This window comes from Triturus cristatus, chromosome 1_2 (assembly GCF_964204655.1).
Source record: "Triturus cristatus chromosome 1_2, aTriCri1.1, whole genome shotgun sequence".
Taxonomy (NCBI): domain Eukaryota; kingdom Metazoa; phylum Chordata; class Amphibia; order Caudata; family Salamandridae; genus Triturus; species Triturus cristatus.
Genome location: NC_140580.1, coordinates 1,127,980,963 through 1,128,008,241, shown reverse-complemented (window position 1 = coordinate 1,128,008,241; position 27,279 = coordinate 1,127,980,963). Strand labels below are relative to the sequence as shown.

The following is a 27,279-nucleotide window of genomic DNA, read 5'->3' as shown; positions in this document are numbered from 1 at the left end:
GAGCTCACAGAGGCGAGAAGCAAAGAGAGCAGGCGCTATGCGGCTAACAACCCTCTCCCCTCTCATATAAACGCACACGCTCGGGCGGCGTCTGGGTAGCGTTCAGAACTCTGCGCCCGATATGAGCCTCCAGTGTAACTTCGCCCCCGCTCTCTGTGTGCCAGTGTGCAGAGGGCACGCGAGTGCCCTGCTTTTCACCCTTCAGATACAACTCATGGACGTGCACCTCTGTACCGGGGTCATCAAATAAACCGAGGGCAGGCGGTGTCTGCCCGAGGTCAAAGGGGCACTGCTGGCGTGCCAATGCAGAGACCTCGACCTACAAAAACGCTGCTGCCCAGGGTAGAGAGCGCCCATGGGCTTCCTCCAGAGCTAACGCCCGCCTCGTGTGTGCCCCCTACCCTAAACCCGAAGAAGGTGGCACTACTGTCGGTCGGGGCAAAAAGCTGGCCCTGTGAAAGCCCACCTGCCCTCCACCCCCATCCCTCAGAACTTCAGCAATGCCACCAAAGTTGGACCCAAAGAGGTATCTATCGGTGGCGACGAGGGGGTCAGAGAAGCAGGAATGACTTCGCCCCGCCCACTGTGTGTCGGTCCCTGGCGAGAGGTGCACAAACTGAAGCGAAAGTGAGCACGTGCCTTCTCGCGGAGGAATGGTGCAATCTCACGACCGGCAATGTACCTGGTGCACACACTCACAGATAAACAAGGTGTGCGTTTGTGTAAACCTATAGTGTGCGTGCACACGTGCCCAGCAGACTGGCTGACGGGAGTACCGATCAATGAAATGATGGACAGACCGACGGATGTCTCCCGCGACGGGGAAGGATAGAAAAATAAGTAAATGAAGGGCCCAATAAAAAAAAAGTCAACAAAGCCCCCCACATCTATTTGTAGTGTTGTTTCTAGAATGAGTTTAATTGGAGGGCTGGGAGCCGGTGGGCGCTATCCCGGGTTGGGTTCTGTGCGTCCTGCTTGCACACTAGAGAGGCGATTTGACCAATGCTGGAAGGGCTGGGGTATAGCAGCTCAAACACCCTCCGAGCCCCCTCCACCCTACCCCCTCTCTCAGATCGGAGATGGTTCACACGACACACAAACACCTGATGCATTCTTTCAAGCCCCCAAGACATTTTGAGCTCCGAAACACGTCTGCCCCCTTCCCGGACAGCTTGAGGCGCGACGCATAGCGCCGTAGTGAGGGTCGCAAACATACATTCAATTCACATTTGAACCGAGGACGATTGTCCGAACTGGAAACCAGGTAACGACATATATAAAAGCAACATTTCTCCAGCGATATCTGACGTGAGAGCACGGGATAAATGCAGGAATATTATTTATAATGTAATAAAGATGGATACCGCTTATTTGAAAGCGGGGTCTGAGCGCCTCTGGTCGCAGCAGGGCCGGCCGGCCCTGGACACCACAGGGCGAACACACAACACGCGCACAGACGTGCTCGCCGAGAATACACACAGCGTGAAGGAAAGGAAATGAAAGATGCAATGTAACCCGGGTGGGTGTGGGGTCCCGAACACAGCATTGTTATAATAAACCTTTGGTGAACTATCGGCGGTTTCTAATACTTCGAACTAGAGTTATATATGCGCTGTTTCATTCTTTCTTCGAGACGAGTTCATTTATCAAAGGACAAAAACAAAACTCATAATCGCTCCAGCACTAACGCCATAAATCGACTCGAGAGAAAAATAAATGAGTCGTGAACACGTAGGAAACTAGAATCAAATAATGCCCCCCCCCCCGTCTATTCAAAATATGGACATTTTTTCTTAAGAGAATTAAAAATGTTTCGATGTTTTTCAGGTTTTGCAAGTTCCTCGAAATGAACGTTTCCAAAGTAATTCAAACTGAATGCAGGAAGAGTTATGGAAATACGGTCCAGGATTTGGTGCAGTGGAAGAAGATAAACCAAGCTCGTAAAACTAAATAGGTCGAATTGAGCGCTTAACAATAGCACAGTTATTAGTCTGTTCATTAATTCGGAAGCAAAATAAAAATTTCACTGACTAGCTGCGCTCTTACTAAAAACGACCTTGCATTTCACGATCTATTCGTGTCAGAAAATACATTGTCCGCGGCACCGGACAAGCATTGCTATAAACTAATGGTTTAGAATAACGCAAATATCTGAAGCGCGTGACGAAGGTATATATTTGTTAATTTTGCTATCTTACGTGCCTCAAAACAGTACTATAAACACAGTGCCTCTATCCTCTGAAAAACAGGTAAATGTGTCTGAACATCGCCTGCTTATAAATTAATGTCATCCACAGACAGTTTCAAAGTGGGACAGGAGAACGCGTTTGGGGTGACTGACATCAAACAGACCCCCCCTCCCCCACCACACACACACACACAATGTCGCTTTTATATGGAGAGTTTTCCGTGCCCACACATTTTAATCGCTGCTATTTTTACTTTTGTAAGCGTGCCCCACCTTTCCGTTGTGTGTGTCTGTGTAGGTGGAGGAGGGGGGGGGGGAGTATGGGGGGCACCGTTTTAGTCTCTACATTTCTGGCAACAGCAGACTGAGCAGTTTCTTTCACTCCCTCTTAGAAGTGAGTCAGTAATTAGCACATTAAAAGCCAGAATGTTTTATCTTGACAACAAGGTTATTCAGTGTAAGACACACAACCTTGGCGCAGTTCTCACTGTACACCTCCTCTTCCTCAGTCAAGGTCAGACGTGATACACCTAGCTCGCATGCATGCACGCGCTGCACACCAGCCGGCCAGTGTGCACTCTCCTGTGTTTACTGTCCTGTGTGCACTGGCACGTGTGAAACGTCATGAGTGCACGTTCCTGTGTGCAACGTCCGGTGTACCTTCCTGTGTGCAAGGTCCTGCGTGCACTGCCCTGAATGCACCACCTCTGTGCACTGTCCTATGTGTCCTGTCCTGTGTGCACCTTCCCCACTAACAACAAAGCCTTGCTATTGTGTTCACTCTCGGGGGTACTACTGCGGCCGGGCTCTGCCCGAGTATTAAGGTCTGTGGTACCCCCTGCCCCCCACCGTTGGCAACCCTCCCCGGGCACTTATAATATGTCCATCTAGCGCTTGGTGCCCGGGTGGGAGCAGCGCCTCGCCCCACAGTCTACCAGCATGCACACGTGATGTGTATATATGTGCATTGGGGTGGGCGGTGCCAACCTTAGAAGTACAGAGTGATCCGGCCTAATGGCGGCGTATCTAGGCCTCGCCGCCGAAAGGAATCTGGGTGGAAGTTACGCCTCGGTGCCTTCTTCGAGCCCGCTCCGTGGGGTCAAGGGAGGACGGCCGGCCCTGGTGCATTTGTAGGACACAGCGGACTGGCATTCATATCAATTACTTTACATAACGGGACTACTTTGTCCTATCTGCTGCGTAGTGCAACGTTGCGTTGTAAAAGTTTAAATATTCTCTACACAGACACGCACACAGACACATACACACGCGCTTTAATATGCATGCACGAGGACAGACAATTGCATTTTTCCAGAACTTCTTCTAAATAACAAAGAATAAAGTGCTGATATTAAAATTGAAAATATATTGCACGCGTATTGGTGTGGCTTACAACGTGGGGAACAAACACACGTTGGAAAGAGGGGGGGGGGAGGGCGTTTAACACACCCGCAGAGAGAGGCCCGTACAAGTCTTGGCCCCGACTGAAGTCGGCGCGACTGAAGGTGCGCTCCGCACAGACAGGCCCGACCAGTGTCTCCCTGGCTCACATTCACTTGTGAACTTTACATTTCCTTTGAGTAAAGTAAAATCGCCGAACATTTCATCATCAATCACTCTGTGAGCGGATGACAACACTTCACGTACTCCACACAACTCGCAGGCGAAATATGGAAAGTGCTGCGTTATTTTTCAAATATATTTATATTGACAAGACTGCAGCAAAAGTACCTTCACTACTAGAACACAACCTACCCGCATGTGCACAACCTAACAGTATACGTACACAACCTAGCCGTATATACAAAGCTAAATATATACATACACAACCTAACCGTAAACGTTCACAACCTATCCGTATGTACAGTAGCTAGCAATATGTACACAAGCTCGCCGTAAACGTACACAACCTAAACGCATGTACACAACGTAACTACATACATACACAACCTAACCGTAAACGTTCACAACCTATCCGTATGTACACTAGCTAGTAGCCGTGTGTACAAAACTTAAACGTATACGTACTCAACCTAACCGCATGCATACAGCTACCCTTCTAGGTACATATACACTCGCCATGCACTGCTGTGAATTTTGCACCCCACAATTTAAGCAGGCGTGATGGGCAAACTCCAGATTATTGCAAGGGGCTGCTTCACGAATGTCTATCTCCAAGAGGTAAAGCGCTAAAGCACATCGCGAACGCATTAGGCGCTATACAAGTGAATATACCGGGACCTCCAAGCACACCCACAAGGAGGCGCGGGTTGCAGAAGTGTCGTGAATGCCCCGTGTGTAATAAATGACTGGTGATGCGGGTTGTGTTGTGGGCAGTGGACGCTGGAAGGCGTTCAGAGCGCAGCGGCACAGCTCTGGCACAGTGGGCACGGGCGCAGGCAGCTGGCATGGGGCTACGGCTGATGCCAGCGCTACCAATGAAGGGGGAGGGGGCATGCTCCTTACTGTTGGTAGTCCTGTTTGCAGTAGAGTTTTCGGTCCCGGAAGTAGCAGCTGGTGCTGAGGGGCTGTTGACACACTGCACACTGCAAACACTCCTCGTGCCAGGACGACTCGTTCACCCTCATCAGAAAACGGTCCGAGATGGGCCTCTGGCAACCCTCGCAGACGGCTGGATTCTGGCAGTCGGACCCTGGGAGACAGCAAACAGGCAGATGGATGAGACGAGAAGCGGGCACACATGGGCATCCTGCGCTGGCGGCTCAACCCATGCCCACCTGCCCCTGGCCCACCACTGACGCCCCTGCCCAGCCTACAACCAGTGTGCCACACAGAACTAGAATCACGGCTGCTCCGGTGACATACATTGTGTGATCCTGGGCACATCACGCCTCAACTTACGTCCCGTCCTCCCATCTATCAAACTCGGGAACCCTTGGAAACCTCAGGGCACAGGCAATAATTCTATAACAAATATTGAAGCTGTATTTTAGGAGCGTTATTAAAATGTGAAACGGAGGTAAATGCACGGAGAACAACAATATTGTAGGGCGAGAACAGCCGCTAAAAGAAATGAATTAAATGAAGGGTGAGTCCAGTAACCACATTGGCCACGATGGAACAAGTACACATTTCCTCTAATCCCAGCATCCCCTCTTAGGTGCATAGCGTGATCCTTGGCAGACAGCACCTTAGCCCTATGGCCTAGTTGTTTAATTCGCTAAAAGCAGAGACAAAAGCGCTTAGAAATTGGTCCAATCCCAAAATTAAGTACTTTATAAAAATACGCAGTGTTCATATCGATTGCAGAATGAAATTCTAAAGTCTTGGTCGCGCTTTCTATGTAACTAACAGTTCCAAATACTCTTGTCTGTTGCACCTTAAAACGTTAAAATGCACGTTCTGCGTATAACAATTTTGATATTTTTTTTAATTTAAAATGGATTATATGGGTTCCTGTGGTGAAATTGCCGAACGCAGACCTTAACCTTTCTGTTTGTAATCTCGGCTTCAACGCTACTCATAAATGTGTGATCCTGAGCAAGTTTAGGTGTACCACTCCCCTCTATTACACGATCACCGGGGAAGGTGCAGCCCTGAACACAGAGCGCACCCTAAAGAACGGCACACGGAGATGCAGTGCACTGTACCCACAGGGTGCACCGTAGGAACGAGCCTTTCCCCGCCACTGGCTTCGCGGCTCATGAAAATGCACACTGTAGTGTGAGCGGCGCTTTGAAATGCCACTTCCTGGCCCTCCAATCTTCTCCTTCGGTTTTGGTTTTTTCTCACTCCGCGTCCACCTGTCTCTTGGACCATTAATGCAAATAAAACTCGCCCCTCCCCTCCTCTCCCTGATGCACCAAGGACAAATGCAAACTGCAGTCACCTTATGAGACACGTTCCGTGAGGTGCTTTTCAGCTGATTCTGGGGGGGGGGGGGGGGGGGAAATGCATGCCAGCTGCAATACTGTGCATCTAAAGAAGGGGAAACTGTCAGCCTAACTTTATTGACACTCGACTGGACGATACCATGTCAGAGCGGCACGCACCACCAGTTTGTGAGGTGGTTTGTTTGGGCACGATAGTGCAAGCACCCTGTGGAGGGGGGGGGGGGGCGTACACTACAGTGAACGGAGAATGTGACGTTGAACGTTTACACTTTCTCTTTAATTACGTGATAGGACGTTTGCAATAGTAGCTGTTACAGATGCGCTCTAGTTCACGAGCGCATTAATAGTTCATTAAAGCACGGATAAGGGGTGGTGGCGCTATAAAGTGCTGGACCCGGCTGCAGGCAGCTCGGACAGTGAGACGTCACTTTTCACTCCAATCTTTAATAAAGTGAGTGAAAGGTCACACGTCTAGTGCATATAAAATGCACCCGCGTGCACACGTGCGTGCTTTCACCGTTTATAAAGTGTTCTCTCTGAGGGACGCTGCACAGGGCCGGGGTGGGGTGATGTGGGGGCGCTTCAAAGCGCTGGACTCCGGCTTCAGTCATTGTAGACAGCGGGTGACAGCTCACGTTTTTCTCTTTGGTGAAATGAGTGAAGGGTGACAATATCCCATGAACCCGTGCACAGAGTGAATGTTTCTAGAGCCTTCGGCTGCAGCAGGGCATAGGGCCGGGGAGGGGTCTCCTTAGGTGCTGTGCACTGGCTGCTGCGAGCTGGGGAGGGGCAGTTTTGACTTTGTCTATACACCATGTCACATAAAAATGATGCTAGGTACAGAAGCAGTGCCATCTTCACGCATTGAATGTCTACAAAGGTTGTTGCTGCAGCGTTTGCGGGGGGGGGGGGGGGGGTTAAAGTTCCACGGCTGCAGGACGCTGACCCTCACAGGTCACACCGTAGTCTTTGATTAAATGGATAGTTTACAATCGTGTCCTGTCTCAGGTCACACGTGCGCATGCACTGAAAGTTTACAAAGTTTCGGCTGCAGCAGTGCGGAGGTGGGGGGTGTAAAGATGCAGGGCTGCAGGACTCTGCCCATCAAAGGTCGCCCCGTAATCTTTGAATACATGGCTATAAGTTTACAACTGTCCCGTGTCACTGCACCCGGGCGCGCGCGTGCATGGCTGGAAGTTTGGAAAGTTTGCAGCCGGCGCGCCAGTGGATCGGCGAAGGCGGCTGCGGGGTCCGGGGGTACGGGGGTGGGTGCCGTCACTTACCCAGTAAGACCCCCAGTGTGGCGGCTCCGGAGCGCAGCGGGTGGTCCTCCAGTTTAATGCCCTCCAGCATCTTGCTGCCCTCGGACTGCCGCCTGGGGAAGCACCTCTCCAGAGACTCAGGGGCTGGGGCAATGTCCATCACACATGGGGGGCGGCGGGGTGAAGCTGCCTTCGGATCCGAATGTCAGGGGCAGATCCCACAGCGCCTGGAGGCCGGCGGGTCACCGGGCCGGACGCGCCTCCACCTGCCTGGGGGCCCCGAGCAGTGCCAGGTCCCTCCGCGCTGCCGGCTCCAGGGGGTGGGCTGCGAGCCTTGGTCGGAGGGGCACATCCAGGGCCGGCGGGGCTGCGGGGTTCCCAGAGAGCAGCCGAGGAGTGAATGTGCCATGGAAGAGCCCTCCAGCTCAGAGCAGGAGCCTGGCGGAGGGATACACCCTCCCCTTCTCCTCACTCCGCCCTCCTCCAAAACTCGATGACATTTGAACTCAGGCGGATCCCTCCGCAGCGAGTGACGCGTTCCGTCAAGTAGTGCCGCGAGGTTTCCAGGAGCTCCGGACCCCATAGAGGCGCCAGGTATATTCGGGGGTGCTGATTAAGAGATAAGGGTGCGGGGGCGACCAACAGCACCGATCTGACTCCAGACTGTCGTGACAGCGCAGTGCCGGCTGCCTCCCTCCTAAAAATACTGCACCAGTGGCATGTGTCTGAGAACAAAACGTAGTCAGAGAACTGCACACTTGAACCAATATTTTCAACAAATATCTCGGCCCGGTCCAGTCTTCCTGGGCAAAAAAAAAAAAAAAAAAAAAGGTTGTTTGGATGTTTGGAGTCATTTCTGGTTAACCTTACGAACGTTCTAAATTATATATTTTTTTCTGTATAGGTCTCCAACTGCTTCTGGACACCTGCGAGAGATGGGTATGTATTTTTGATGTATATCATGCGTTTCTATTTAGTCTGTACGTCTTGCATTTTAATGTTTCCTTTATTGCATTTGGTATTCCATACATTGCATTTCTATTATTATTATTATAACAGAAAAATAAATCTTTGATTAACTATCTCCCCCACATTTCTAAGAATTCTTATATATAAATATAACTCGTACGATATATGATTACATTCAATTCAATTCGCATTTATTGTCGCTTTTTAGATGGCCTTCAATTTGTGGAGTGTTTGCATTTTTAATGACGAATTACTTATTGACCACTTTCACCCTCTCTCGCTCCCCACGCCTGTAAAGTAATCTAAAATCAACATGTAAGAATGCGGGGGCCGCGGTTGCTTGTTTCAGGCAGTCGTGCGTGAATTATCCGCCATCAGCTCAGCTGTGAGCACACTGTCATTGTGTGAAGAGCTCAAAAGAATATTTTAAATACAAAATCAAGATTTCTGGATTCGTGAAGGCGAAGTATGCGCTTATCTGCAACTTGTCCGATTTTCGAGGCGCTTTTTTAATGCGATGATAAAGGACATTGTTTTAACTGATGGGCCAGCCATGTCTTTTGTCACGGGCGGGGGTACACATGGCAGCGGGAGAGTGCCCCCACCCGCCCAGCTTGTCGTTTTCTTCCATAAAGCCGCGCTGCCCCCCTTGCACCTGGCGATGGTCGCCGATAGCAGGGACGTGGAGATGTCAGGAAGAAGGGGAGATAGGCCGGGGTGCGAGGGCCGCCTGCTCACCAGGCCCGGGCACGAATACACTGCAATTTCCTGGCTGCAGATCCGAAAAGGATAGCGCGGCATTTCAAAATGAAACAATGTATCACTCACTTTCCAATCTGCATTGTTCCGCCGAATGATAAGGCCACGTTTTGTTGGTCTGAGCTTTTCAGAATGTATTTGTTTATTTATCTCACTAACTCTTTCGTGTACGGTTCTTGTAATTAAACAGAGATTGTTCGCATGTCATGGATGCTTTGCACGTAATCTTGAATATTGGCTATAAATAAGTAACCAGGCCAGAGCCAGGGTTGATCTAAAAAAAAGTCTCTAAGAAATCAACAATAATACTATAATGAAATAGCAAATGCACCTTCATTGGGGGTGTAAAAAAAGTGCATAATTCATCTTGTTATTTGGTTTATTTTACCAGGGTTCAGAGCTACGGGGTGCATCGCAGAGACGCATCTTGGGGGACCCGAGACACTGTCGCCTTAGAGGCTTGGTTTTAAATATTGTCATAGGAATAAACTCACGCGCAGGGCAGCGAAGGAAGCCGGAGAGATTTTCGAGAGACCAGGCCATTCAATTGCAAACCACGGCGATATAAGTAGCACCGGCTTAATTTCAGCCGGGCCCCGTGCAGCTCCACGGCCCTGGCAGCATGCCTGCAAAGGACCCTGGAGATTAAATGAACGGAACACGTTCATTTAGCAGCCCCGTGTGCCCTATAACTCCGCCGTGTGCAGTGAGTCTACTGGCGCTCTGGTGCCTATGTGAAGTTTAGGGTCTACAGAGAGGCCCTGTAAAGGCGAATGGGCACGGAGAAGCGGTCGGTTTTTACAAAGATCTCCAACTTAAAGTCAAAGCTGGTGAGTGTCGAAGATGGGGGTTTTGGGGAGGGGTTTCAGCACAATGTTTTTGCTGGCACCCCGATTTTAGCATCTCCGGCACCAGGACACTCGCAATATCTAACTTATTACACACGAATTTCATCTTCCATTTGGGGCGGTGAGGCGTTTCTCCATCTTTGATGTAAGGTCGATGATGAAAACATGGGTCATTGCATTTTTTGTGACAGGGAGTGGGAGGACGAAAGAGCGAGAACATCTAGTGCCCAAAGCGGAGAACACCACCTCTTGGCGCTTGGCTCTAAAGATTAACGCCTTATAAACCCGAAACGCCTCCTTATTTATGTATTTAGTATTGAGCTTTATATAGCGCGAGCTGGACCCGGAGGTATCAGAGCGCTTTAAAGGTTAAATGAATACATGAATACGTTTATAAGAGGTACAAGTAGGGTTGATCCCGCCTGGTTGATGCCAGGAGCCCTAATGGGTGACATCGCCCTCGGCTTCTTCAAGTCAAAACGGTCCAGGTGAGGGGGGAAGGGGGTGTGGAAAACCGCACGATGCTGGGTGTGTTGTCTTAGCGCATCCAAAGGGAGTGATTGGACCACACTCCAAATAAGAGACCTGCTTCTCTGAAGGTGCTTCATGTAGCGCACACCAAGCTGAAGGAAGCTCGGGGCGCTTTGTAGCGAGCACTGTCTCCATGACATTGGGGCCACCTCGAACACTAGTTTCTGTTCCTGAACAGTGGGGTCCCTGAGACCAAATCGCAGATTCAGCTGCGTTACACTAAACTATATTTGTTGCACATATTTACAGTCTCAGGGCTGATGTGTCCAGAATCACACTTTTAGGAACACTTGCTGGAGCCAGGATTAGAACCTCGTCCTGCAAGTCCTAAGATTTGCAGCGTTAATCGTGCTAGGCAGGCATGAGTAGGGCTCTAAACTGAACCTTTAATCTCCCAGATGAATATCTGACTATATGCCATCGTGTCTGGCGAGGACCGAGCTGCTCTAGCGGGAGAAAGCAATGCTATGGCATCAACCGGCCCTCGAGGCGCTAAGTTAGCCCATCCGAGCATCAATGCGCTCGGGGTACCTCACGGTGCGCTGTCAGCGGACATCCTGGACTCGGCTGGCCTCAGTGCGCTATGCACCACCCGATGGCTGTGGAACCGAATCTCAGATCCCGGCTTCTCATTTTAACCACTGTGAACGTCGGCAGATTATCTCTGTGTAACCGTAAGTGCTAAGACTCGGTGGACTTAGAAATATGAAACATTCATCTTCGGCGCTACATAGCATCCTGGACATTTGAATCTATATCTGCCGGGTGCCATGGCTTCTCCCCCTATAGATGCTGCCAACAGTCATGAGTGTGGGCAGAGCGCAAGACGCATTGGAAGGGGGTGTAGGTCGTCAGTGATGAGGTCACTATTTGGAACCCCTCTAAATGAATCTTCCCCTGCAGGTCCGCTTCAACATCAGCATTCCCTTCTTAAACACGGCGTGTGTAACACCTACGCACACCCGAGAGCAGCAACCATCGAGCGCCAATTCATATCCGTGCACAGTCGTGTTAGCGCTGCACATCATGTTCTTCTGTTTAAGCGCTGTGTAAGCAGCTGAAACCGCACTCTGCACACAGACTGGGGCGCATATATTAAATTATATATTAAATTATGACTCTGTTTGGAAGCGATGCTCTTTGTTACGTTGTATTTTAGGCACAGCTAGCGCGTGGACTGTGTAATTCTGCGCATTCGAAATTTTATTTTCCATATCTTTTCTGGGAATGTTATCTTTTATTTTTTCAGTTTCTTTCCATACATGTTGAGCGCGGTCAGAAGACATCAGATGCCCCGAGGCCGAGCCTTTGCGGCATATTTCACTTCGAATTTATGAACATGAAAATCATAGTATGAAAAAAGGGCGTTCGTTGCATATCTGTATATATCTGTGTGTGCGTGTTTGTGCGTGCGTGTGCGGATAACTCTCTCTCCCTTTCTTTCGATAGACAGATATTTAGAGACCAGTTTGACGTTGCAACTGGTGTATGTTGGCTAAAACCAATCCAATGTATTCGTTAATAATATCATGTAATTTAACTTGTGCGCGTGTCTGCACAACGCCGTCTCTCCCTTCGTACATATCATACAAACTTATAGTTATACATGTGTGTTTGTGTCTGTGCCATGTGTTAGTGTGCGTATAACACCCTGTCTCTCTCTCCCTTTACATATATATCACATATATATGTGTGTGTTCGTGTGCGTATTACACCCTGTATACACAAATGTATTTACAATTACATCATATGTGTGTGCGTCTGTGTGTATAACACCCTCTCCCTTCCTCTACACATGCGAGTGTTCGTATGTTCACGTGTGTGTAGAACATCCTACATATATATCATATATATGTGTGTGTCTGTGAGTGCGTGTGTATAACTCCATTCTCTCGCCATCTATATTTATGTGTTTGTGCGTGCACGCGTCTGCACCCCCCCATCCCCTTCCCCCAGATCATTAGATAGAGACCAGTTTGACGTTGCACCTAATGTATGTTAACAAAGGACAGCCCGTGCTAAATTCATTGCGGTGTATTTGCTGTTAATATCAATTTATCAAATACACCCGCATATCTATAGACCACCCCCCCCCCCCCAACCCCTTGCCCCTCACCCTGCTCCATGATGATGACTCGGTGGAAAAGCACCGCTCGGGTTTGCTCTTTGCCATCCGTAGGCATCTCTTTGGTACCCCCTGTCACCACCATGCTGCCAAGTCTGGGGATCTGCGTTGGCACCCCTCAGTACCCTCTTTGGCACCCCTCGTTTAGCACCCCGCGGACACGTCACCGGACCCTCTTAGGCACCCTTGGCCATCACCCCTCAGACACGTCGGCCATCACCCCTCAGACACGTCACCGGACCCTCTTAGGCACCCCTTGGCCAGCACCCCGTAGGCACGTCACCAGACCCCCTCTTAGGCACCCCTTGGCCAGCACCCCGCAGACACGTCACGGACACCTCGTTGTGACGCTCAGTTCCTAACAGATCCTGCGCATTCCCTCCTGGACCTCACCACACTGGGCGCTTTTTCATTCAGACAATGAATGGTCGTGTGTTCACATTTTAGACTCGAGGGTGCCTGTCCCGAGGATGGAAGGCGTGTGTTATATCTGCATAACGGTGCATCCTTGGTGGAAGCTTGTGACGCAACCTTTGCGTCACATCGTGACTCGGTGCCCGAGGAAGGCATGTGCTATATCTGCAGAACGGTGCATCCTTGAAGGGAGCTTGTGACACAACCTTTGCGTCACATCGTGACTCGGTGCCCGAGGAAGGCATGTGCTATATCTGCAGAACGGTGCATCCTTGAAGGGAGCTTGTGACACAACCTTTGCGTCACATCGTGACTCGGTGCCCGAGGAAGGCATGTGCTATATCTGCATAACGGTGCATCCTTGAAGGGAGCTTGTGACACAACCTTTGCGTCACATCGTGACTCGGTGCCCGAGGAAGGCATGTGCTATATCTGCATAACGGTGCATCCTTGAAGGGAGCTTGTGACACAACCTTTGCGTCACATCGTGACTCGGTGCCCGAGGAAGGCATGTGCTATATCTGCATAACGGTGCATCCTTGAAGGGAGCTTGTGACACAACCTTTGCGTCACATCGTGACTCGGTGCCCGAGGAAGGCATGTGCTATATCTGCATAACGGTGCATCCTTGAAGGGAGCTTGTGACACAACCTTTGCGTCACATCGTGACTCGGTGCCCGAGGAAGGCATGTGCTATATCTGCATAACGGTGCATCCTTGAAGGGAGCTTGTGACACAACCTTTGCGTCACATCGTGACTCGGTGCCCGAGGAAGGCATGTGCTATATCTGCATAACGGTGCATCCTTGAAGGGAGCTTTGCGTCACATTGTGACTCAGCGAGAGAGGTTTATGTTGTTATTAGCACACCAAAGCTTTTCAATACAATGTATGTTTATGTTTGTTAGAGCGTGGAGTATCGAATTCAGCTTTTCTGTGCATTTTTATGGATTGTTTTGTATCCGAAATAAAGGAACTTAGTGTTTTTATGGGAATTTATTCTAGCTTTGTGACCTGTTAAACCATATTCTGTTACAGCGATGAAAGGTTCTCAAGATTCGGAGACTTATAGACAGATATAAGGGTAGATGGATAGATAGATCGATAGATAGATAGATAGATAGATAGATACATGGATCGATCGATAGATAGATAGATAGATACATAGATCGATCGATCGATAGATAGATAGATAGATAGATAGATAGATAGATAGATAGATAGATAGATAGATAGATAGATAGATAGATAAGTAGCAAGGTCGTTACATTTTGTGATAATATCCCACATTTTTACACACACACACACACACACACACACAAAGAGAATGACGCACACACGCCAACACATACCCACAAAGACACCCCCCCCCACACACACACAGACACACATACAGACAGAAACACTCAGATATACACACACAGGGACACACACAGACACATACCCCCACACAGAAGGACACACACATATACTCCGACACATACCCACCCATAAGGAGACACACACACCCGAAATCCACCGACACACACAGACACAGACACACACCCCAGCCCCCCGCTCCCCCCGGAATCCACCGAGAGGGGTCTGCATTATTAATGTCAGACTCTGGTCCCAGTACCTCGTGCCAGAATGCGCAGTCCAGCTGTTTTCCACCCTCCCCACTCTGCCCTTTAACTCTTCACCCACCTCTTCTCCCCTCTTACCCGCTTCCGTTGCCCCTTTAACCTCTTCCTCTGCCCCTTTACTATCCATCTCCGACTTTTCGCCCTTTTCCTCTGTCTCTTTACCCTTCTCTGTCTCTTTACCCTTTTGATCTGTTTCTTTACACCTTCGATCCTCTTCACCCTCCTCCGCCCCTTTACCCTCTTCCTTTGTCCCTTTACTCTCCTCCTATTTCTCTTTACCCTCATCCTCCTCCCCTTTACCTTGCTCCTCTGTTACCGAGTCCTTGCCATCGTCACCCTTTAGAGGAAGGGCCCACGCGGCCACCCAGCAGCAGCTCCTCGCGCCGGGGTCACGCGCCGCCAGCTGCTCTGCACCTTTATTGCTGTTGTTATTATTTGTTATTCTACATTTTATCGCACGGTTTATACGATGCAAAGCATAATTTTCAAATGTAACTACTGCATTTATTAAAACGTCCAACATAAATTGCATTTAGGAAACAATTAAACGGATAAAACATACACATATTTATGGCCGTGTTTCGCCCCAGCATGGACCGCGCTGGGTTTTCCACGGTTTCCCTTTTAGTCCCGTGAGAACATAAACCGATTTCACTCTTCAGGCCGAATTTAAACCAAGCAAAAGTGTGTTCTACTCCGGCTCCGCCTTTTATCCCTCGTCAGGTCAGCCTCGAGAGCAGTGGAGACCCAGGGCCGATTCATCAAGGCAAACCTAGACGTTTGGCCTAAACTCAGACCAAACGTCTAAGTTTACGACTTAGGGAATTCTCAAAGGGCTTTTGTGAGTAGTATCTTTACGTCCACACTCACGACGAATCTACGGCCGAGTGGGGACAGAAAGATGCTACTTGTAGCATATGTGGGGGGGCCACCCACCCGCCGATGGCTGCGCGCTGAGGCCTCGCTGTGCGCCGAAAATATATACACTCTCGCTGTGTGGATGCAAGGCGTGGACTGCCGTAGCAGCTCCGCCCATCTTTATTTATGTACGCGCTCACGCCGGCAGACGTGAGCGTAGGGGTGGGGAACTGGTGCGCCAACTGTGACATCCCATCTTAATTCAGTCCTTGACTGGAAGACTCTCAGAGTTCACTTACTTGACAGGCAAAGTCCCTCAGGCGGGTGCTTGGCGGAGGATTCTCTCTCAGGGCATTCCTGGAAGGGCCCCGGCCGGTGGTTGAGGCAGGGACCAGGGTGCTGGGTGCTGGAAGCAGGTCGGGAGTTTCATGGGCGGCCTCTGGACTTGCCGGCAAGGGGGTCGCTTCTGGATGGTGGTCGGCAGCCACTTGGAGCTCCCCCTGGCTGACCTCCGTCTCCCCAGCGTGGTTCGTGATGTCGGTGGGAGGAGTAGACCTTGCAGCTCCCCCTGGCTGACCTCCGTCTCCCCAGCGTGGTTCATGATGTCAGTGGGAGGAGTAGACCTTGGAGCTCCCCCTGGCTGACCTCCGTCTCCCCAGCGTGGTTCATGATGTCAGTGGGAGGAGTAGACCTTGGAGCTCCCCCTGGCTGACCTCCGTCTCCCCAGCGTGGTTCATGATGTCAGTGGGAGGAGTAGACCTTGGAGCTCCCCCTGGCTGACCTCCGTCTCCCCAGCGTGGTTCATGATGTCAGTGGGAGGAGTAGACCTTGGAGCTCCCCCTGGCTGACCTCCGTCTCCCCAGCGTGGTTCGTGATGTCAGTGGGAGGAGTAGACCTTGCAGCTCCCCCTGGCTGACCTCCGTCTCCCCAGCGTGGTTCATGATGTCAGTGGGAGGAGTAGACCTTGGAGCTCCCCCTGGCTGACCTCCGTCTCCCCAGCGTGGTTCATGATGTCAGTGGGAGGAGTAGACCTTGGAGCTCCCCCTGGCTGACCTCCGTCTCCCCAGCGTGGTTCATGATGTCAGTGGGAGGAGTAGACCTTGGAGCTCCCCCTGGCTGACCTCCGTCTCCCCAGTGTGGTTCATGATGTCAGTAAGAGGAGTAGGCCTGTCCACTTGTTGCAACCACGAGATGTTGCGAGTCACTGTTTCTCCCTCTTTCTCGACAGTCACCAGGGTTCCTTGTCGGTTCATCCCTGTCCAGTACCCCTGCTCGTACTGAGTCTGGAACTTTCCCCCAGGCCTCCGGTCCTTCATGATGGTGGTGTCTCCTTGCTGTAGTTGGCGGGATACCACTCTCCAAGATTGGCTAGCGGTGTTATTGCGCTTCTCTCTCCTCCTGAGGGAACACTCTTCATCAAATGGAGGGGGAGACCACCCTGGACCAGTGGGATGCCCATCCCGTCGGGGGCCGTTGAACATTAGCGCCCAGGGTGCTTGGCGCGTTGAGCAGTGCGGTGTGCTCCGAAACTCCCTCAGGAATCTCTGCAGCTCTTGTTCTGGATCGCTTTGGTCCGCCACTGCAATGCGAAGAGTCTTGTTTATCGTTCTCATGAGACATTCAATCTCCCCGTTGGCTTGGGGCCACTGCGGGGTGATGTGCTGGTGCCGGATGCCATGGTGGTGCATGAACTCGCGGAGCTCATGTCCTTGGAACGGGGGACCATTGTCGCTGTGGAGCTCCTCCGGACATCCAAACATTCTGAACATCTTCTCCAGGGCAGGGCCAATGTGCATGAAGGCTGTTGAGTTCACAGCTTCTACCACTGGGTACTTGGAGTAGCTATCGTTGATGAGGGCTAGCGTGACATGCCCATCAGGGAAGCTCCCAAAGTCCACGCTCACCTTTTCCCATGGGCTTTGGCCGTGTTCCTCTGTGTGGATGGGCGCTGGTCTCTCGGGCCCGCTCGTTATTTGGCAGGATGGGCATTTTCGGACAGTCTCTTCTACCCGGGCATCCATCCCTGGGAACCAGACCTTTTCCCTAATGCGGGCCTTCATTTTTTCCCCTCCTTGATGCCCTTCATGGGCGGGTTGTGTTGCCCGTAGCTGCAGGGATGCCGGGATGACGATTCGGGGTCCTCGGAGAAGAATGCCTCGGGTGAGGCTTAGCTCGTTCCTGACCCTCCACATATTCATCAGGTTTTCCTTACCTGGGCCCGACCATGTGTTTGCTGATTGTAGGAATTGACGCCACAGCCCTTCTTGGATAGTGTCCCGCACTTTGATCATGACTGGGTCGTGCTCAGCTGTGTTGGATACCTCTTTGAACGTCAGTGCTCGAGGGCACGTCAGTGCTGCGATCATGTCTAGGTGTGCCTTGTTGTCTTCACTGCTGGGTTCTTCACTTCCTTCCCCGTTTGTGTCTGGGTGCCTTTATAGGAAGTTGGCTGGGTTCCTGGCGTCGGGCCGGTAGATCACGTCCATGTCATAGTGTTGGAGCTCGATGGCCCACCTTTTAATTCGTGGCGGCGGGTGAGGTGCTGACCATCTGAATAGTGGCACCAGAGGTTGGTGATCCGTGACAACGGTGAACGGGTGTCCGCAAATGTATAAATGGAAGTGCCTGCAGCCCCACCGGAAAGCTAGGGCTTCTCTCTCAATTTGAGAGTATTGTTTCTCTGTTGGAGATAGTGCTTTGCTGGCATACGCTAGGGCCGCCCATCGGCCGGGCTCCTGTTCTTGGGTGAGAACTGTCCCTAGGCCTACGGGGCTGGCGTCTCCAAGGATTTCTGTCCTCTTCACGGGGTCAAAGTACACCAGCGTGGTGTGGTCGAGGAGTGCCCTCTTAACAACTTGAAACGCTGTCTCTTCGGCTGGGCCCCACTGCCACATGGCATCAGCCCGAGTGAGATTTCGGAGGGGTTACGCAAGTGTAGCTAGGTCCGGAATGAAGCGGTCACAGTACGTGGCCATTCCTAGGAAACTGCGTACTTCCGTCACGGTAAGGGGGGGGAGATGCGGTCTCGATGGCTTGGGACTTCTGTGGATTTACCTATATGCCCTCTTGAGTAAACGTTTAGCCGAAGAACTCTATCCTTTGTTGGGACAGCAGGCACTTTTCTTTGTGTAGGGTGACTCCATGGTCCAGGAGTCTCTTCAGGGTGGCTCTCACGTGCTGGTAATGTTCTTCCGCTGTCTTCAAGTGGATGAGGATATCATCATTCACATTTAGGACGCTAGGTAGCCCAACCAGGTTCTCCTTGACGGCATTTTGGAATATTTCGGCAGCAGAGGATATGCCGGAGTTCAGCCGCTTGTACCTCCAGAGGCCTAGGTGTGTACTGAACGTGGTTATGTATCGACTGTCTTTAGCGAGGGCTAGTTGGTGATAGCCCGTGTTCAGATTCAGCTTCGAGAACCATCTGGATCCCATAAGATTGGCCACTATGTCGTCCATAGTCAGCGTTATGTGATGGTCACGCTGAATGGCCTTCTTTGGGAGGCGCATGTCAATGCAGAGTCTGATCTTCTCTGGTTGAAAAGGCTTTTCTGCGATTACCATGGGTGATACCCACGGTGTAGGTCCTGACACTTTCTCTATGACCCCTTGGTCTTCGAGCTTTTGTAATTCTTCCTCTACCAGTGGTCGGAGATGAAAAGGGATCCTCCGGTGTCTTAGGGCCGTTGGTGAGACGGCCGGTTCTATGTGTAGTCGGATGGGGGCTCTTTTTATCTTCCCTAGTCCTTTGAAAAGGTCTCCAAACTGGCTCAGTAACTCTTCCATCTGGTCTGCCTGTACCCTCCTGACAAACATCACCAGCCCTAGGTCTTCAGCCGCATGGCGGCTGAGCAGTGTGTCCACTTTCTGGTTTATGACGTGGATGTCGATGGTGATCTCATTGCCTTCTGGCTGCACTATCACAGTCATTAGGGAATCGGAGCCTTTAGAGTTTATGATACATCGGATTGTATAAGTATTTTTTATGGGTTCTCTCTTTATGCAGTCGACGACGTTTCGACTCTCTTGGGATACGGGGTCTCTTCAGGATGGGAGTGCTGGGGACATATTAGAAACAGAGTGCACACGGATGCAGGTATTCCAAGGCAGATGTCAATTCAATTGTAGTCGGTTAGAATCAATCTGTGGCATGTACGCATGGCGCCACGTCTTAGCCAGATGGCAAGGTAAATCCAATTGTTTCAATCGGGTGTAAGTGGGTAATAAAGCTGGTCCGCTAGTCAATTACAAACTCACCGGACTATGTTCCCTTGTTTAGGGCAACCCGATTCGGGCTGTGGTACAAAGTAACTTAATTACTTGCCATAAGGCCATCACGAGTTGCGAAACGTGTACAAGCAGAATGTTGAGCCGGGTCCATAGGACACGTTTCGCAACTCACCACAGGACCCGGCTCGACACGTTCAGATTGTACATGTTGTATATACTTGTAATATTTTTTCTTACTTTATGTGATATGTATCACTGCCTAAATAGCAGACAGATCTCTTTCCCTGCATAATGGAGCAGCAGCAAGCATTTCACTGCCCCATCTTTTTCCCCTGTGGTGATGAAATAGTTCTCCAGGCGGCCAAGGTGGGTCTGCCACCTTGGTGCTGCCGTGGTGGGGTCTGCAGACTCACTGAATGGAGGTAAGACACCCGAGGGGGGGTGGTGCAAGGGTGCTGGTGCGGGGACCTGGGCAGCGCTGTCCTGATCCCCCATGGTGGTAGGCGTGTGCACAGAGAGGTGGCACACTAGTAGTGGGCCTTGATGCACCAGGTGGTGTCGTGCGAGGACACTGGGTGTAGCGTGTGCCTGCGTGCACTTGGTCAAGTGGCACATAGTCGGGCTGGCCTGGGACGAGGCATGCTTGTGGGGCCTTCTCTGCACTGTGCAAGACTCACCAAGCCTGCGTGGTGCCGATCGCCTTGACTGGTGGATGCAGGAGCACGACAGGGGTTGCCATGTTCTGCTGCCCTTTAGCAGCTGTCTGATATGAAGTTGAGGCACAGTAGGTATCACTAAGGTGTTGCCTGACAGGGACTTCAGTCTGCCAGTAATGCCCACGTGGCCTCAGCTTATGGAGGTGCTGCTCAGCCGGGCAGGAGCAGGTGTGAGTAGCTTCCGCTCCTCGTCGCCAGTGTAGCATATTTGAGGGGGCCACCCTCCCACCGATGGCTGCGGGCTGAGGCCTCGCTGCGCACCGAAAATAAATACACTCACACGCTATGTGGATGCAAGGCACGGACTGCCGTTGCAGCTCCGCCCATCTTTCTTTATGTACGCGCTCACGCCGGCCGCCAGGAGCGGGGAATTGCCAGGGCGTGCCAGCGGTAAACGCTGGTGCGCTAACTGTTACACTACTGATAAATGCACTTTGTGACTTCCCAAAGTCGTAAACTTAGACGTCTGGTTTAAGTTTAGACCAAAAAGGCCTAAGTGTTTAGTGAATTGGGCCCCCAGTACTTGGAAAAGGGAACTGTAGGATGCCCGGCGAGCTGTGCCCCAAACCTCTTCTGCACTGTGCTCTGCCACCCCTCCCCTCAACACGGCATGAACTACACACTGTGCTCTGCCACCCCTCCCCTCAACATGGCTGTGCACTACACACTGTGCTCTGCCACTCTTCCCCTCAACATGGCATGCACTGCACACTGTGCTCTGTCACCCCTCCCTTCAACACGGCATGCACTACACACTGTGCTCTGCCACCCCTCTCCTCAACACAGCTGTGCACTACACTTAATAGTTATAGGTAGTAGCCTGTAATGTTCCTTGTACGGTTGTACCACTCCATGACAGTGCCCTCCATCCTCTAGGCTCTTAGGAGCTGTAGGTAAGGGCTCAGTGCTGTACTCTGCCTTCTCTTCCCAAGGTGTGCATTCCCACTCCGAGACAGAATCCTCACCAACGCCCACAACTCCAAAGAACTCTTTTCCATCATCAAGGAATTTATCAAACCCTGCAGCAAAACAACAGACGTCCCATCCTCCCAAGACTCCGAAACAGACTCAGCACCTTCCTTCACCTCAAGATTAAGATGATCTACGACAACTTCAACAACCAAGACTTCCACACCACCCCAGCTCCTACCCCCAGCGAAGTCACCCACCAGACCCCGCTCACTTGGACCCCGCTCATGACTGAAGACACCTTGAAGACCATGAAGAGCGTCCACTCCGGAGCACCCTCTGATCCCTGCCCCCCCCCCCCCCACATCCCAATAGGCGCCACCAGGAACTCGGGCACGCTGCAAATATGGCGGTTTGTGCCAGTCCCTGGGAGGCTTCTCCTGTGGGTGGGGGGCGGGGGTTTGCACAGGCGAAGAGGCGGCCGGCGCCCGCCCCCCCTACCCCAGTTGGTAAATGGTTGCTGGCAAGAATGCCCGAAGCTTACAAGCGCTTCTGGGGCAATTTAGGAAGAACAGGTCCCGGATCCTGGCGGGACCTGTTGGAACTGGTTCTGGGCTTCCCCCTCCCTTTTAAAAAGGAGCGTGGAGCAGCAGCATGGTATCTTCCTCGCCGTTCTGCTGGAAATTCTGCACACCTCTGCCCACGTGACAGAGGTCCATTTTAACCCCTTTCTCTTTTTGTTTACCCACCCACCATCCCCTGAGGCAGCAATTTCAGTAAATGTTCATGTGTAGGCTTTTTTTTAATGGTTTCTCTTGCAGATTTGAATTTTGCTGTTTTTTTCTTTCCAGGTATTGCAATGTTTTGCCAAATTAGTCATATCGGTATATTTTATATTACAGGGTGACGTCATTTTGCTTTGTCGTAATTTACGTTTAAGTATCCTTGGTCTACGGTAAGGTCATGATTGATCGGTCAATTTTTTCCATCTTTCAGTAGGCATCCCATTGATAATGGGGACGCTGGGGGTGGGGGGGGGGGGGACAGTGTTCTCTCATCACACTCCAGGATGCGTTTACGGACGGTAGGCTAAAGGGTTCCACTTCCGGCAGGCCTTTGGGCCAATCCCCGCACAGGAGTATGGGCGCCAAGTTGGCATAACAGCAGTCCCTTGGAAGTAGTATTGGAGGGTGTAGGGGGTGACTGAGGGAAGGAATCTGATGGGCAACCGGGCCTCCTGCGCAAGGTCGCTCCGGTAAGAAGGGGGACCTAGCAAGTATTTGGGACCAGTCATGACCCTGCACATAGGTTCATCCGGGATACCCAGAAAACAAATTGGTCATATCTCAGTTTTATGTTAGGTATGGATATGTATTAGATACGTGTTAAGGTTAGCCATAAAGAAGTGTAAATACGTTGGATATGGAAATGTATAAAGTTATGAATATGTGTTGTTTTTCTGCGTATTAAGAAATACCCAACATTTTTAAATATGATTTTTTCAATTTTATTTAAATATGGCCGGGTTATCCGACCCCTATTCCAAGATCTGTGTGGATGTTGATTTATTACCCGTGCCTTGGGGGAAAGGGGGAGATGGGTGAAATAGCCTGTGGTCTCTGGACAGGAGGTGGCGGTCAACCTGATGGAAGGGGACTCGGCCATACCTGGCCATACTCCACTGAGCTGCCACGGCCATCACACCCGAACTACGCTGGATGATGAACTGCTCCCTCGAAACTGCCACATTCCTGATGACTGGAAACACACTGAAGTCAACTCCCTCCTGAAAAAACCCACAGCAGACCCGACGGACCTCAAGGACTTCAGGCCCATCTCTCTGCTCCCTTTTGCAGCCAAGGTAATGGAAAAGGCCGTCAACACCCAGCTGGCTAACTTAATCAAAGCCAGCAACGTCCTGGACATCTCCCAATCCGGATTCCGTAGCAACCACACCACTGAGATCGCCCTACTCACTGGCATCTGCTCCCTCCTCGACCAAGGCCAAACTGCAGCCCACATCCTCCTGAACCTCTCGGCCACCTTCGACACCGTCTCCCACTGCACACTAGCCTCCAGACTCCACGACACCGGTATCCACGGAAAGGCACTTGGCTGGAATTGCTAATTTCTAACAGGCAGAACTCAGCAAGTCAGACTCCCACCCTACCTCTCAGAACCAACAGAGACCAGATGCGGAGTGTCCCAGGGATCCTCCCCCAGCCCCACCCTCTTCATCATCTACATGGCCCCCCTCGCAACCATCATCAAAAACCACAGGCTTAACATCATCTCCTATGCCGACGACCCCCAGTTCATCCTCTCCCTCACCAAAGAAACCAACATCACCAGGCACATCTTCCAAGAATGGATGAAAGCCGTTGCCACCTGGATGAAGAAGAGGTGCCTGAAACTCAACTCAGAGAAAACAGAAGTCGTCATCCTTGGCTCCACCCCCTCCACATTGGACGACACCTGGTGGCCCCTTTCTCTCGGAAATCTCCCCCATTCCCCACAGACCATGCACAAAACCTCGGCATCACAATAGACTCATCGCTCACGATGAACCACCAGATCAACACCGTGTCCTTGGCCTGCTTCAACAGCATCCACATTCTCAGAAAGACTTTCAGATGGATCCCACTCAAATCCAGAAAAACATCACGCATGCCTTCATCAGTAGCAGACTGGACTACAGCAACGCTCTCCACACCAGAATCAACAAGAAACTACTTCACAAACTCCAGACAATCCAAAACGCAGAAGACAGACTGATCCTGACATCCCCATCAAGACCACATCACACAACACCTCCGCAATCTGCACTGGCTCCACATCGAAAGAAGAATAACCTTCAAGCTCCTCACTCATGCATACAAACCCCACCACAACATCGGACCACCATACCTAAACAACTGCCTCTCCTTCCATGCACCCAATAGACACATCTGATCAGCTACCCTCTCTCTGGCCACTGTCCCACACATCTACAAGACCAGAATGAGAGGAAAGTACGTCTCCTACCTCACAGCCAAGGCTTGGAACGACCTCCCCCTCCACCTTCGGCAAGTCCCCACACTGTTCCAGTTCAGGAAGGGCCTCAAGACTTGGCTCTTCGGAGGACCCCAGCACTCAACAGAGCCGCCCCCAACCCACCTCTCTTCCTGAGCCTTGAGACCCTCGCGGGAAAGGAGCTGCGTTGTGCCAATCCCTGATTGATTGACTCCGGCCCTCAATAGCTGTAGGTAAGGGCTCTGTACTTGCCCAGGGGGCCCTTCCCAAGGTATGCATTCCCTCCTTCAGGCCTTCAGTAGATGTACAGAAGGGCCCTGTCCTGGCACAGGCAGCTATACCCAAGGTGTGCACTCCCACTCTGGCCCTCGATAGCTGTAGGTAAGGGCTCTGTTCTGGCAAAGGCAGCTATACCCAAGGTGTGCACTCCCACTCTGGCCCTCGATAGCTGTAGGTAAGGGCTCTGTACTGGCAAAGGCGGCTCTTCCCAAGGTGTTCATTCCTTCCTCCAAGTCCTCAGTACCAGTAGTTAAGGGGTCTGTACTATGCTCTGCCGGCTCTTTCCAAGGTGTGCACTCCCTCCTACTGGCCCTTGGTAGCTGTAGGAAAGGGCTCGGTGCTGTGCTCAGGTGGTTCTTCCCAAGCTGTGCATTTCCTCCTCCTGGCCCTTAGTCGCTGTAGGAAAGGGCTCGGTGCTGTGCTCAGGTGGTTCTTCCCATGGGGTGCATTCCCTCCTCCAAGCTCTCAGTAGCTTTATGTAAGGGCTCTGTACTGGTACAATGCCAAGGCACCCCCGATTTGGGGGGCGCCGCACCTATCGTGGGATGCCGGTCCCTGTCAGATGGGGAGGGGCTGTGATGGCGGTGATTGATGCGGCCGGAAGCAGCCTACAGTGCGCTCGGGCATTGGTGAGCCCGGCGTGGGGACCCAGAAGTGCGTTAAGTACTTCCTGGTTGGGGAGAACCAGTCCGCCTGGACCTCACCCCTTTAAAAGGGATGGCGGAGCTGCAAAGCTGTCTCTTTCACTGCTCGTCGCTCCGATGCTGACACGCTGTCGGCTGCCCCATCGGGGCTTGGATATTAACCGCCTTTTTTGTCCCGCCCGCCATCCTCTGAGGCAGCAGATGTTTATGGGTGAATGTTTGGTTCCTGTTGCAGTGTCACTGGGTGCTTTCTTCTCCTTTTCAGATATCAAGTTTTAGAGACATGTTCTACTGTTCGTTGAACTCAATCATGACTAACCTCTTTTCTTGCAGTGATCAGCACGTGTCATATTTTATGATGGTATCCTTGGTCTGCGGTAACTTATGATTGGTGGGGCATTTACGGTCCTTAGAAGGCATGCCCCTTGTTAATGGGGATAGGTGGAAGACAGCGGTCTCTCAGGGCCCTCCAAAGGGTGCTTACGCCAAGTCGGCCAGAGGGTGTGGGGGAGTGCGCACTTCCAACAGGCCTTTACGCCCAATCCCCGCACGGGCTCATAGGTGCCAAGCTAGCAGCACAGTCCCTTTGGGGTGGTATTTTAGGGCATAGGGGGTGCCCGAGGTAGTTAACCGTCTGGGCAGACACCCCCCACCGTGCAAGATCACTCCGGGGGGACCCCACAGGTAGTTGGACCAGTCATGATCTTACACGTATGCTCAATGCAGGATATGCAAGGACATTGTATAGTTTATGGTTAGGAATGGCTGTTTATTAGAGTCTCTGTTAAGGTTAACCATCCAAGAATATGAAAATAATACTGTACGGAGTGTTATGGGGGTTTCTGCATATCAATGTAAAAATTGCTATTTTTGTATGATGTGTTGTGTGTAAATAAATAAGTCTGGGATTGTTACAACCCCTAACCCAAAAGTACTGAAGGTATTTGCGTGTAATCTGTGCCACAGGGGGATGCTGGTGGTGAAGACCCACGGGGGGCGGGGAGATCCCAGGGGTGGATGGTCTGCGGTCTGCTTCCAAATCAGGGTGTCGGGCGGGGACTTGGCAATACCTGCCCATACGAGCCAGACGAGCTCTTGCTGGTGCAGCTTGTGTTGTGTAACTCCAGACAATTGTTTGTGGATTATTTCCTTCATCATTAACAAACTACGGGGTGTTCCAAATGCTGCCCAAAGTCTTCTATCCTGAAACATGTGTCTGGAGACACATAGCAGAGTCTCCACCAACACGGGTGAAAAACGAAAGACTTCCAACTGAAGTAAGTGTTACCATGCACTGCATTTACCATGATGCTTTGGAGCAAATTGAGAGCTGGGATGCGAGGCAGTGTCCTCCCACCCTTCTTCTCTTAGTAGCTGTAGGTAAGGGCAATCCGGGCCCTCAATAGCTGTAGGTAAGGGCTCTGTCTGTGCTCTGCCAGCTCTTACCAAGGTGTGCATTCCTTCCTCCAAGCCCTCAGTACCTATAGGTAAGGGCTCAGTGCAGTTCTCTGCAGTGACGTAACGAAAGTTGATGCGGCCCTCCTGCAAGGTACACGGAGGGGCCCCCGCTCTGGATTTAATCCGGAGCTCTCAGGCCTGAGTACTGTGCTGTGGGGCACCCCTGCAGCTCGGGGCCCCCCGCACCGCAGGGGCTGTGGGGTCAGTGTTTTGTATTGTACCTCGTTGCCTGATAAGGGGTGTGCATTCGCACCTCAGCGTGCAAATTAGTTTATGTTACAGTTTATGCACTGTGCCTGTTTGCCTCTAGGGGTGGGTGGAGCTTGCGGAGTTGCACTGCGTGGAATTTCGCCAAGGTGCATAAAAACTAGGCCTGGGCGGTAAATTTCGTTCCGCTCACGGAATTTGCGATATTTTGACATTTTCGCGTTCCGCGGAGAGCGCGAAAATGTCAAAGCTTTCGTAATCTGCCGCGAAATGGGGGTATTTTTCTTGTTCGCGCTTTAAAAATGCGTTCTCGCGCGCACGGTTGCGACTTACCGGGTCTCTGCATTCGTCGACGAGTTTTCCTATCCATTCGCATGCGCCACAAGATGTTG

The 27,279-nt window shown here is 51.4% G+C and overlaps 1 protein-coding gene across 2 annotated transcripts in view; it reads right to left on the bottom strand.

The window, feature by feature from the left end:
* The window catches only part of LMX1B (LIM homeobox transcription factor 1 beta), a 225,545-nt gene extending 217,794 nt beyond the window's left edge, over window positions 1–7,751 (bottom strand). For both annotated transcript variants that reach the window (XM_085613815.1, XM_085613816.1), the window contains exons 1-2: window positions 7,326–7,751; window positions 4,655–4,841 (exon numbers count right to left, since the gene is read on the bottom strand). In XM_085613815.1, the coding sequence (XP_085469941.1) occupies window positions 4,655–4,841; window positions 7,326–7,464 (326 nt within the window). In that variant the 5' untranslated portion in view covers window positions 7,465–7,751. The remainder of the gene's footprint in view (window positions 1–4,654; window positions 4,842–7,325) is intronic.
* Window positions 7,752–27,279: the final 19,528 nt, after the last annotated feature.